A 13,369-nucleotide genomic window follows, 5' to 3' on the forward strand; every position below is an offset into this window, starting at 1 on the left:
GTCTATTATGTGTATGTATATATATATATACATATATATATCCATGACTCGTATCTATCTGGTATTTATTTGACCATCCTTAGCAACCTAAACAATGGCTTTATTCACGGTAGAAAATTAATAGTACATTATACAACGAGCCTATAATGATAGTAATTAAGACGCCAGGATGTTTATGAAACGAGCGCAAACGAGTTTCATAATTTTCATACGAGCGTCTTAATTACCATTATAGGCAAGTTTCATACGACTTTTTATGCTCGACCATATTTCTAATTTGAAATTTGAAAGTATTCATGTTATGGTTATGTGACTGGGGAGCGAACTGACCTTGTGCAATCTCGTAAATTGTGAGATGTGCGCAGACGCGAAAGTATTGATTTTTTCCGGGCAAAGAATGTCGACGACCTTGATATAATCTAGTAAGATAAACGTTAAACTTGATATAACCTTGAAATTGAATTCGACATTGAAAAACGAGATGACAAATTGAATTTATTAATATATATTTTACAATTAACGCTAATTATTATAGTAACAGAACATAACCTTCTGCGACAGTATTGGATTTACAACCTGCGTGACGTTTTGCTAGTTGTCTTTCGATTGCATAATCGAAAACCTGAACTTTAATGAATAGGTGTACTTTAATGACATGCATTAAAGGACTGCTAACAGGTGTATAATTACAAAATTTCGGCATGGTCGAGCATAAAAGCTTTTAACTTACAGCAGTGAATTAATTTTTTTCAAATCACTGTCTCCATGATACCCATTCATTTATTAATTTATACCTTCTTCAAAAACAGCACATTGCAAATAAAAAGTCTACAATTTATATTTAAATTTCCACACCAGTAATGGATAAAATCTTGTATGGCACACGAGAGTAAACAGATTTGATTCACTTACTCTATAAATTAGTATTGTCCTTAATTAATAACAATTAGTCATAATGACGAGTGTGTGTCAAAGAGATTCTTTTACGAATACAGTGGACTCTCCTAAGTTCGATAAAACAGAATTGAAAGTTCAGTCCAATAAAGGTAGTGGATGTGACAGGTGAAATGAATACAAATTCTTTTTGGTTATCCATCAACGAATACAGTACTGTACTTGCATTTCCTGCCCGCCCCGAGACTTGTGTATGCGCTTCTAGTACCACAGCGGGTTTCGACAGTTCCGTCTCACAAACGACACAATTTATTATTCTCAAATAGAAAAAGGAAGTTCATTAATTTAAAATCAGTGATCAATATGGATGTCCTAATCAATAAAATATTCTGTTTTCCTTTAACAAAAGTATCACTAGAAGACACAGGACCAATTTCCATTCAAATGGCAAACCCATTTCTTAGTGCCCGTAAAGGGGCGTGTTTAAATCTCCTACGTAAGCAGTCGAACTATAGGCTGTCGAACTTGATTTCTGTCGAACTTACGAGCTTCCACTGTACCTTGCAGACCGCATGACGGGAGCAGGCAGAGCTGTGTGGCGAGATAAAAAAACCGTTTTACGGAATACAAGAGGAGGAAAAAGGTGGAGTGCATTTCAGTCTTGTTCGACTACAATGTTGGTGCTAAACGCAGAGAAAGAGACCTTGCTGGATCATAAACATACATTTATACTCTTACGAATTAAGTTATTTATATTGCATGGAGTTTTTATTTTATGGTATCATTTCTGAGATATGTGGTATGCAGACATTGAAAAGCTAGTTTGGAATGGAATTCTCGGGAGAGTGGCACTATGACCCAGCACTAGGACATTTTACAATCAATTGCGCTAACCCTCAAGTTAGATGCAATCCCAAACTCACACCGGTTGACTACACTAAGGTTTGCTGCGTACCCAGGTTTCGAGCAAGCCACCCCACCCGTACCTAGGCCAGCACCCTCCGCGCCTCGTCAGCCAGGGTTCGGGAAATGCTGTGAAATTATTATGAAATGGAGAAATGTCGACGAAATGATGAAGAGAATAGCCAGTTTATTTAAGTCATATCTGTCACAGGTGCATCTAGACCCCGCATATCAGCCGCCCCAGCTTCTATACACACTTAACGAGGTGGAAGTGAAGGCGATCATCAGTTCCGAGTTCTATAAGAATAACAGTTGCTACGAGATCCTGCGCACTGTGATCCCGGAACTGGACAGCTGCCCGGAGTCCGGAGTGAAACTCCAAGGAGCCAAATTTCCGACACTCGAAACAGTAATTCTCATGAGCGACAAGCAATACCGGTAAGTTCTGAAGACAATTCACAAAACGAACGAAACAGCAGTTCTTTATAGTAACAGTACACGTAGGTCTATAAATTTAAAAAGTAATATAGTAATAGTTATTTACGCAACAAGTGGATAATCTTTATGATTATGGCATGAGTGACTGTTCGTCGCACTCACTGTCGTTCGTGCGACAATTTTCACGAACGTCATAATAGATAATCCACCAGTTGGATACAACACTTTATGGCATCTTAGCATTATAAATTGTAGGAAAAAAAATTATGAAATAAATTCAATTCGGGATCCATACTTACTTACTGGCTTTTAAGGAACGCGGAGGTTCATTGCCGCTCTCACATAAGCCCGCCATTGATCCCTATCCTGAGCAAGACTAATCCAGTTTCTACCTTCATATCCCATCTCCCTCAAATCCATTTTAATATTATCCTCCCATCTATGTCTCGGCCTCCCTAAAGGTCTTTTTCCCTCCGGCCTCCCAACTAACACTCTATATGCATTTCTGGATTCGCCCATACGTGCTACATGCCCTGCCATCTCAAACGTCTGGATTTAATGTTCCTAATTATGTCAGGTGAAGAATACAATGCGTGCAGTTCTGTGTTGTGTAACTTTCTCCATTCTCCTGTAACTTCATCCCTCTTACAAGCAAACGTACTAATGGGGGCAGATAAAAAAGTTAAATTTTTTCTTCCACCATGTTAATAATGTCAAAAGAAATGCTTATACAAATTTTGGCCACTCGACCACAATTACGAGGCCGTCCAGAACGTGATTTTCCTTGGGGTCGTTTTTAGAAAAAAGCACAATTTCATGGAAATATGTATTGAAACAGATACAGCAATTGTTGCGCTATTTGTCAACATATCTCCCACTGGAATTGAGACATTTTTCATACCATGGGATCAATTTTTGTGTCGTAGAAGTCAGCCGCCTCAGTCCGAAACCAGCGTTTGACTGCGTCTGCACCTCTCTGTCCATCCTATGATATGAGAAATGTGTTAATTCCGATGGAAAATATGTTGAAAAATAGCTCAACAAGCTGTGTCCGTTCTAATAAATTTGTCCAATGAAATTGTGTTTTTTCTTTCTGTTAACGGCCCCTGGCGAATTTATTTTTTACGGCCCTCGTAATTGCGGTCGAGTGGCCAAAATGTGTATAAGCACTTCTTTTGACATTATTAACATGGCGGAAGAAAAAAATTTAACTTTTTTATCTCCCCCCATCAGAACGTTTACTTGTTAGCCCCAAATATTTTTCTAAGCACCTTATTCTCAAACACTCTTAACCTATGTTCCTCTTCAAAGTGAGAGTCCAAGTTTCACAATCATAAAGAACAACCGGTAATATAACTGTTTTATAAATTCTAACTTTCCTGTATAATGGTACTTTCTTCTAATTTGTTTATTACTTTTATTAACTAAAAACAGGGGCGCCTACCGACTGGATGACATTATGGCTTCTGCAGATTCGGAACATCTTGAAAAGATTTACGAGATTCAATCAGTAATACAGCCCGACGATGGATGCGCCATCCACTTTTCGTCTGTATGACCTCAACTTCTTTTTTATATTAAACGCTTTAATACTACACTCAGCGCATTTCGAACTGGCGGATCAAGGTCACGTACAAACGTATAAACCACGCCCGAGCCACAACTGAAAACTGCGAACTGAAACACTAGTAATCCCGGCTGTTTTGGCTTTAGTTGAGGAGAATGGTCCAGGAATGGGGTAAGCACGCGTCGCAAATGCAGTCCATTGCTTGACCTTGATCGCCAGTTCGAGAAGCGCTGACATTAGACTTGTTTATAAGAATTATTACAATTCTATCAACGAAAATTGCTCTAACACATTAGGATAAATTATATTTTAATTTTCTTCAACAATACTGTCTCGTTTTCAGGGGACGACTGGAGTTCCGAAAGGAGTTTTATTAAGCCACCACAACATTGTTAACGTCGTCATAATCCTGGATGAGAGGATAGATATAGATAGAACCGTAAGTTCAATCTCTAAATTTACTTCATAGATCATAGCCGGGCTGGGTAACTACGCGTTCTAAGGCAAGTTTCCCTTAGGCGGCACGGTTCGAATATCGTGGGTTCGAATCCAGCTCGGGTATGGATGGATGTCCCTGCCTACTGATCCCAGGCTAAGGATTTGACTAATTAGGCCCTCCGGACATCACCGAAATTCGCCGGAATAGTTAAATATCAATTCTATTAGGTTTTTGATCCGACCAGAAACAAGACAAGTCCAACTACTACTCTATATTGCGAAATAACGGAAAACTGAAAATAACAAAAATAGTGACTGGCGTCGTTTCAACATTTACGGATTCAGATACATACATACATACATACATACGTACATACGTACATACGTACATACGTACATACGTACATACATACATACGTACATACATACATACATACATACATACATACATACATACATACATACATACATACATACATACATACATACATACATACATACATACATACATACATTAGTACATTATGCAACGAGCCTATAATGGTAGTAATTAAGACGCGAGTATGTTTATGAAACGAGCGCAAGCGAGTTTCATAATTTTCATACGAGCGTCTTAATTACCATTATAGTCAAGTTTCATACGACTTTTTATGCTCGACTATATTTCTAACTTGAAATTATTCATAAGTATTCATGTTATTCTTATTTGACTGAGGAGCGGAACTGACCTTGTGCAATACCTCGTAAATTGTGAGATGTGCGCAGACGCGAAAGTATTGATTTTTTCCGAGAAACAAATGTCGACATTGACCTTGATGTAATCTAGAGAGTAAAATGAACATTAATCTTGACATAACCTTGAAATTGAATTAGACATTGAAAAACAAGATGACAAATTGAATTTATTTGAATATTATTTACAATTAACGCTAATTATTATAGTAACAGAACTGACTTTATTTCAAATATAGGTGATTTATTGTGCAATTGGTGAAATGAATTTGCGGGAATGTGCTTTGTGAAAGGCTGGAAGATGACAGTGAATTGATGTTAATTTGTGTGTTGTTTTTTTCGACTGAGTTTAATATTGTATTTGACATTTCAATTTTATTTTGGATCGATTCTTCAACATAACCTTCTGCGACAGTATTGGATTTCCAGCGTCCGTGACGTTTCAATGTTGTGATGTCGCCGCCAGCGTCTACTAAAATTGTCGCAGAACTTCTGCGAAAACAGTTGTCTTTCGATTCCATATCCGAGAATAATCGATACTTGCCCTTTCATATTGCTACAATGGCATTTTCTGATTGGTGGAACACCTGAACTTTAATGAATAGGTGTACTTTAATGAGGTCCATTAAAGGGCTGCTACCAGGTGTATAATTACTACATTTCGGCATGGTCGAGCATAAACATACATACGTACCTCAATTGAGGTATTAACTTCCAGGGCTGGTTATACCTTCAAAGCAATCTGGGTTAGAATGAATAATTTAGTCTAGTTGCAGGGACGGCTTCAATATTTTTATATTTTCTTGCGAGCGTTATGAAGAAGGGCACTATCAGGTGAGGCAATGTTATACAACTCACTTGTCCCTCCGATTCTAGAGTACGGGACGATCTGCTGGGATCCATTTAGATTAAATCAGATTCTATCTACAGAGTACAGAGAAAGGTGGCAAAGTGTATTAAAGTCGAAAAGGGCCATAGTGAAGATAAAGTGGAGGAACTGGGATGGAAAATGCTGAAAATGAGAAAAACCGCGATTTATTTCAATAGGCCTATATAGGACCTATACTGGACATAAAGTATGGGAAAATTCGAGCTCTTTTTGGAAAGAACTACCGTACGTATTATGGGAGAGAGGATCATGTATTTGATCGGCCTGGGTAGCGCAGTCGGTATAGTGCTGGCCTTCTGTGCTTGAGGTTGCGGATTCGATCCCTGCCCAGGTCGATGGCATTTAAGTGTGCTTAAATGCGACAGGCTCATGTCAGTACATTTACTGACATGTAAGAGAACTCCTGTGGGACAAAATTCCGGCACACCGGCGACGCTGATATAACCTATGCAGTTGCAAGCGTCGTTAAATAAACAATTTTTTTTCATGTATTTGAAATAAGTGCAGGAATCGAAGAACGAACGTAGGAAAATTTTCCTTCCTGAGTCGTACAATAGTAGACTGGAACAAGTTGTCTGCAACTGCCTCTACGGATCTTCCTGTGAGGGTAAATACATTTAAATACATATTGAAAATACATTGTGATAAATTGTTTTTGTAATTCATGTATTAATAAATATTATTATTTAGAGGTTGTCCTACCATAAAGAGTTTAAGATGTAATATAGGCGCAATGTAGTAATTATTTAAATTGATATGCTTCAACTACCTCTTATTACTATTTAAAATCATCCACACCTCCACACCCTCTTACCTAGCATTTCGTTTTGTTTACCTTTCACTACCTCGAACTCGGAACATGTACCTTCTCTCTATTTCTCTGCATAGAACATCCTTCTATTCACCGTCTTTCAGCATATCGATTCCACTCTCTGGAATTCCCTGGCCATGTCAGAGACTGTCGGATAATATCAAAATTTAAATTAAGGAATCAAATTATAGTTCATGGAATTGCTTGCTAAACACCTGTCAGATTGCGTAACTTCGGTTTAACCCATAATATATATAAAAAAATGCTATTGTCAGTTTATTCTTAATATATAATGTATTTATTACCATCATGGTCATCATCATCATCATCATCATCATCATCATCATCATCATTATTGTTATTACTGTTATTTTAACTATTTTTTCTTGTATTAGCTTAATAAGGGCTCTGTAGTATCCTTTGACCCAGTTGATTTCTATAGGGCTCTAAATTAATTTGTAGCCTATTATTTTTGTCACTGTATGTTTTGTATTTCTGTGTGCATTTTGGTAGGATGAAAGAGAAGGTCTTATGGGCATAATCCTGTCAGATTAAATAAATAAAAGAATAATAATTAAGTTGGCATCTAATTAATTAAGGTGACTTGTAATTGCTAAGTAGACAATGGTTGGGATAATAGGTTTATTTGTAATTTAGATTTAGGGCCTAATTTTGTTTACAGTAGGTATAGGCCTACTTTTATTTTGTCTTACTTTTACGTTTAATTTATCTATGTTAATTTTTACCTGAGTGACTGTAGTTATTGTAATGTTATTGCATATTATTAGGCTTCGGTCCTGGGCACAGAAACGCATGAAGTTCAGAACGCACGGACGATAGAGTTGTGTTGGTCGAGTGGAGTGGGAGATCGGGCGCGCCGTTACTTCGTGTCTCAACATGCAGACAGCCCGTTACAGTACGGCACAAAATATATTTCACTCTGTACAGATGCAGTATATACAGTACATTCCTAGTGTAGACAGTAAAGGTCTACCATTAACGTATTAACGTGAGTTGTAACCTTCAATCAGGTGTCCCTACGCCGAAGCCTGTTACACGTACAGCAGCCAAGAAGCAACACAACGGTAATGCACATTACGGACCCACCTGTGCTGTTGCAGTCGGGTGACTGCACACGGGTCATGACGTCATTTATACTCCGTGTACTCTAAACCTCATACTGGTTACTCTGTGTCCCTAGGCCGAAGCCTGTATGTTATACACCACTGCCATCGAGAATATATCCAATTGCAGTGTGAATAAATATATACATAATTAAATATGTCCTTAAAAACAACATTGGTTTTAAGTTTATTGCTGCACTAGTCACATCGTGGTAATCGTGTAACAAGTTGTTACAAAAATATCGGGTCTTATCCTCAAACATGTTATTAGCCTACCATCTCATGGCATTCGTGTACCCCTAAAACTAATACCTACGTTATCTCGAAGTCTTGCAGTTTCTGGGAACTACAGACTTAATTTGTGTTCCCTATAAGAAGTTATTTACCCAATATTATATTCCAGAGTAACTATAGGCCTGCTAGTTATTTATAATCAAAATGTATTCTAAAAAAAAAGTTTTATTATAGAAGGAAGACAAGTCGGTAGTGGCGACCCAATTCTGTCATCTTTCTGTAAGCTTGACTGCCATCATCATGGGACTTCACAATGGAGCAACTTGCATCATTCCTACTCCCGTGTTTGACTACAAGGAAAACACTGGAAGCGATCATACAGGAAAAGTAAGTTCAATGCATTCTTTTATATTATACCTCATACCAAATTCTTAATTTCGGTTAATTCAAAATTGTGTCTTTGCCGTTCTACTATAAAAAATGTAAGTTCAATATGCTAATTTGGATACATTTTCGTGATAGTAGATGTGAGTTCGTTTATTACTAATCTTAAACCTGGCACAATATAAAATTTTAAATGTCTGTATCTATAAAAACGATAAATTAAATTGCACCGACTGAAAAGATTGTAAGTTACAAATTTATTCACACAGACACACACATACAGGTCTATACCGGGCGTATCTCTTGTTCCTATTTTTCGGAATGTAGGCAACACTTCATTTTATGGGAAGACATTGGAATTCAGGTGACCTTCGTATAGGGAAATATCTCTGCACACGAGCCAGAAGCTTTATCCCTACTCTACTGGTGACTTTGATAAACAAGGGAACAGTTAGTTATACTTACGAAATTCCTTTCATGTGATACGCACGCCGGCTTCAGGAGTAAAGTTTCTTATTTACGGCACTGCCTGTGGATGTGTGGCATTATATAACTTCGAAAGAAATAGGGGCAAGAGGTACATCCGGTATGTAAAAGACCTTTACGGTTTTGAACACATATAATTTACGTTCTATGAATCTGAGGTGCATGAAAATAGCACTAATGGAAAGAGGAACTCAAAAAGTTTAGTTGTGGCAAGGTTGTTTTCCTAGTTGGTAACACTGCCTCATAATAGCGCGTATAAACAAATTTGTTCATTGTTGAGGCGAAATGACTAATATAGAGGACAGAAAAACTTTTTGTGTGGTTGATTTTCATGTGAACCAGTCGGTTATTAATGTGCAACTGGCATTACCGAACAACGTTTGGTGCAGATCCATCCAGTGGGCTGCAATCCGTAAATGGTACACTGATTTTAAGGCAAGAATTTTCTCAAGCGGTTGTAATTTCATCCATAAGCCCTGCAAGCCCTAAAACCAGAGGACAAAGCGCTATGAAGAAATTTCTGCATTAGTATATAGCCTCACTCTAGTAAAAATTTCTCCCGTTAATATTTCTATAATAAATAATCTGATACGGAATTCAAATATTTGGGATTAAATTGACATAGTTTAATTTAAACGTTTTTTTAATATTGTGCATAGAATAACTTCTGTTACATTCTGTTGGCCATTAGAACAGATTTTAGAAACGAGAACATTTGTTTAGGCTGAACTCCAGTTCAGAATCCTTTCGATTGTTCAGCATATAATCTTCAATTTATAAAACAAATATCTGTGTGTATATTTTTTAACCATCGTGTTTTTTGTTGTATTTACAGCTATTGTTGTTAAGCCTTGAGAGTTAGAAACTTGTTTCTAGGGAAATCATTCTTCATAACATAAAACTATACTGAAATAGACCTATACAGTGCACTTATTGTTACAGTGCAGTTTTGCGAAGGCTTTGGAATAATATTGCTCTAAATTTTCAATGCAAAATATATTATATTTGCAATTTTAAAAACATGATCGGGCAAAACATGTTGTACAATACACGTTTGTGAAGTGCATTACAAAATCTAAACTGAAAAACTCGCTCTGCTCTTTTTTAAACTTTTCTTCGATTTTGTAAAAACCACTTCTCAACCTTGTCTCGTAATATACTATAATATAGCCATATCCTATTACCTTAATCTTTTGAAGTTTTCTTGTTTAATTGATCCTTATTATTCGAGTGAACGCAGTTTAATAAAAAGGAATGGCTACATTTTTAGTAATGAAATTGTGTTAGCCAAAATATCGAGAATTACAAATGAACAGATAATAAAATCCTTAAGAACATATTGTTGGAAAGTACGAGGAAAGTGAATGAAGAAAATAAATGAGTTAAAATAATGTAAATGAATTTTAAAATGTGTGTATGCATTCATATAATGTAATTATGGCATGAGGTGTGCACGCATCCCAAGTAGGCTAGGTACAATACGGTGCCGTCCGCAGAGAGCACCACGAGAACACCGAAAACAACTGCCACTGTGCGTTCTCAGTCAGTCCTCATCCGTACGTGAACAGAGAACATTGAGATACGTAAACATATTCTTCATTTGTGTTCAGTCAAGTGATCATAATCCCGAAGACAGATGTTAAAACATAGAGTGTATTCTTCAATACAATACGAGAATATGGTGTCCACATTTTTGGTAGTGATACTGGTGAAACAATTAAGTGTCGGTTATGTATGTGTGCATTAAAAAAAGATAACAAAACAATGGATAGAACATCACTGTAATACACAGAAACACATGGAAAATGTTGCACTTATGTTCGAAGAAAATAAATGTTCAAGTTCAAATTCCGCCCCAAATATGAAATATGGCTTTAGCCAGGATTTGTGTCGAATGATAAGTTGCAATATTCCATTCAAAACGTTGGACAATCCTCACTTTAAAGGGTTTATAGAAAAGTACACAAAATATTCCATTACAATACAACGTACAACGAATATTCAGTGATTATTCCGTGTGTCAATTTACATTTCCCTCGGCCTATACCTGCACGCGCCTCTAGTGTACTGTTATTGCAAGTTATCTTGAACCTTACATCCCCTAAGTCTGTCTTTCGTACTGCTCGGTACGACATGTACTCATCAACGTAACGACACGGTAAGGATGCTCCTCCCTCGGGTAACGTGATTATTTTCAGAAAACGTTGGTTCTTTCACTTCACGGCTCTCTACTGTAAAAGAACTTGGTTCAATATAGACATCATCATCTCACGACACTCCGGTTTTGAGAGGAGAACATGGTTTCGTAGCAGGTTTTAATTAACCTGTAATGAGTAAGTATTTAAATACAATCGTTTGTACACTCCTCCTCTCTCATCCGGGCTGGGGAGCGGCAATGGCAGAGTTACTACAGCTAATTTTATACATTATATAGGTCTACATGACTTACACCTACTGTTGATATGTACATATTCTTATAACAATATTTTACAGGCTTATTATTTGAATTTACATTAATCTGCAATTATACACAATGCATATCTCTATCATTGCTGCCATCATTGCTTGGTCCAAAATTAATTATTATTTCGTCAATGGCATCATCCATTCGGAATTATCTTCTTAATCGTAGGTACTACTTTCTGAACAAGATAGAATTCTTCGATTGTATCCCGAATGACATGTTGATCAAGTCGTCCACTTCAACTTTACACAAGTCCTAATTCTGGAATGAAATAATATGTTTCGCAGACTATAACAAAATAATAACTTACAACAGTAATTCATTATGTCGCTCACAGCACACACACTATTGTACATAACTTTTATAGCAATAATTTCTAAACATTACATACCTATTCTTTCCCGGAGTAGTGTGAGGTTCATTCGGTTGTAATTCCATATTATTCTTCGCTCTCTTCACGGAACTAATACTTTTGCCAGAGTATTTAGCCGGTCTCTCATATTCCTCATCAAGAGGTTCCAGCAAACATTTATTTTGTGTAATTTTTCCTCCTCGCAACACTTAATTATATTTGCGATAATTTCTCTTTCTCCGTTGTGGATAACAGCGTTACTTTTTCTCCACAGTGGTGTGATTTCACCATAATTACTACCCTGTGGTTGCTGCTCCATGTTAACACTACTGGTACGCAGTGAAGGAAATAGCTCTATGTTTCTTGGCAAGAGATTATGATGCGGAGCATGGGCAAACAACTCAGTTGGCTCCACCCACGTTACGCGCTTCCTTCCCTCTGCCCTTCTGTCCCCGCTCAGAAAGTTCAAGATAACTTGCAATAACAGTACCTACTGTGCTTACGTAAATAACCCTCTGACGAGACAAATTAGTCGCGTTGTAGTTACCTTCACTTCCGAATGACTTTTTTCCGCTGTCTAATTATAACGTACTGCAACCAAATTAAAAAAAAAATACCCTTATTGTGATCTTCATGTAGTCTACATTTGTAAGAATTAAGCCTATGACAGAGTTATAGGAAATATGTAGAATAACTTTTATAAAAATTGCTGCGAGGTTGAAAAATCTGGTGAGCCAATTAGAAGAGATTTTCGTTACAATGATTCAATTACAAAATTGGTTATATAGTAACTGACCCAATCCATAGCTTTGAAATGAATACTAAGTTTTGATGTTTAACATTATTTTCAGATGGAGTTGCTATTACAATATCAAGGAAAGAAAGCGTTGTTCTTAGATTAAAATTCTTTTGGTTTGTAATTTTCAGATGTAGTCGCATTTCCGGCACTCCATCTTTATACGTTGATATGATAACTACGTCACGTGACCTGGGATTAAAGGTTACCACACTACAAGTAGCAATTTACACAGGAGCGCCCTGCAGCAAACAATTGGCAATGGAAATTAAAGAAACGTTCAACATAAAGACGTTGTTTGTGAGTTCATTTTGTTATTTACTATTGACATAACGTAGCTTGCGTTGCTATTATTGTGAACTGTTCTGTGGCGACATTTCCAATGCGCTCCTACTCTTATTCTCTGTAAATGGGCCTATTGATATTGATGGTAGGCTATACGAGAACTACTCTTAGATAAGAATGTCCGGAATTCAAATACGACTTACATGAACATTTGTAATCAGTAAAAACAGGAGAGGCAACGAAAATAAGTATTGTCTAAAAACCAATTAAATTTGTGACTCGACAACCCATGAAGGGTCAAGATCGACCAGCCGGCTGCTGGCTTCACGTCCACACACTTCAGCAGAAGTGAGCGATCATCCAACCAGAACGGAGGTATCCTGTGGTTCCATTCCTTATGGCGTACGGAAGTACAGTAGAACCTCTATTATCCGTGGTAATGAAGGGGGTGGACTGAACGGTTAATCGAAAAAATCGGATAACCCCTACCATAAAATATTTTCATGAATTAAGTAAATATTACACCTTTGAAATTTCCTCCGTGGTGCTGTGTTTGACACGCTAGATAATGG

General features: G+C 37.1%; 1 protein-coding gene across 2 annotated transcripts in view; it reads left to right on the forward strand.

Moving 5' to 3' along the window:
* The window catches only part of LOC138696677 (medium-chain acyl-CoA ligase ACSF2, mitochondrial-like), a 41,403-nt gene that overhangs the window by 13,392 nt on the left and 14,642 nt on the right, over window positions 1-13,369 (forward strand). The window contains exons 4-8 of one of the 2 annotated variants that reach the window (XM_069821960.1): window positions 2,009-2,235; window positions 3,670-3,787; window positions 4,146-4,241; window positions 8,265-8,417; window positions 12,644-12,776. In XM_069821960.1, coding sequence (XP_069678061.1) covers window positions 2,009-2,235; window positions 3,670-3,787; window positions 4,146-4,241; window positions 8,265-8,417; window positions 12,644-12,649 — 600 coding nt within the window. In that variant the 3' untranslated portion in view covers window positions 12,650-12,776. Of the gene's footprint in view, window positions 1-2,008; window positions 2,236-3,669; window positions 3,788-4,145; window positions 4,242-8,264; window positions 8,418-12,643; window positions 12,813-13,369 lie in introns of those variants that run through there. The other variant, XM_069821962.1, reaches the window with a different exon arrangement.

Source organism: Periplaneta americana, chromosome 3 (genome assembly GCF_040183065.1).
Source record: "Periplaneta americana isolate PAMFEO1 chromosome 3, P.americana_PAMFEO1_priV1, whole genome shotgun sequence".
Lineage (NCBI taxonomy): Eukaryota > Metazoa > Arthropoda > Insecta > Blattodea > Blattidae > Periplaneta > Periplaneta americana.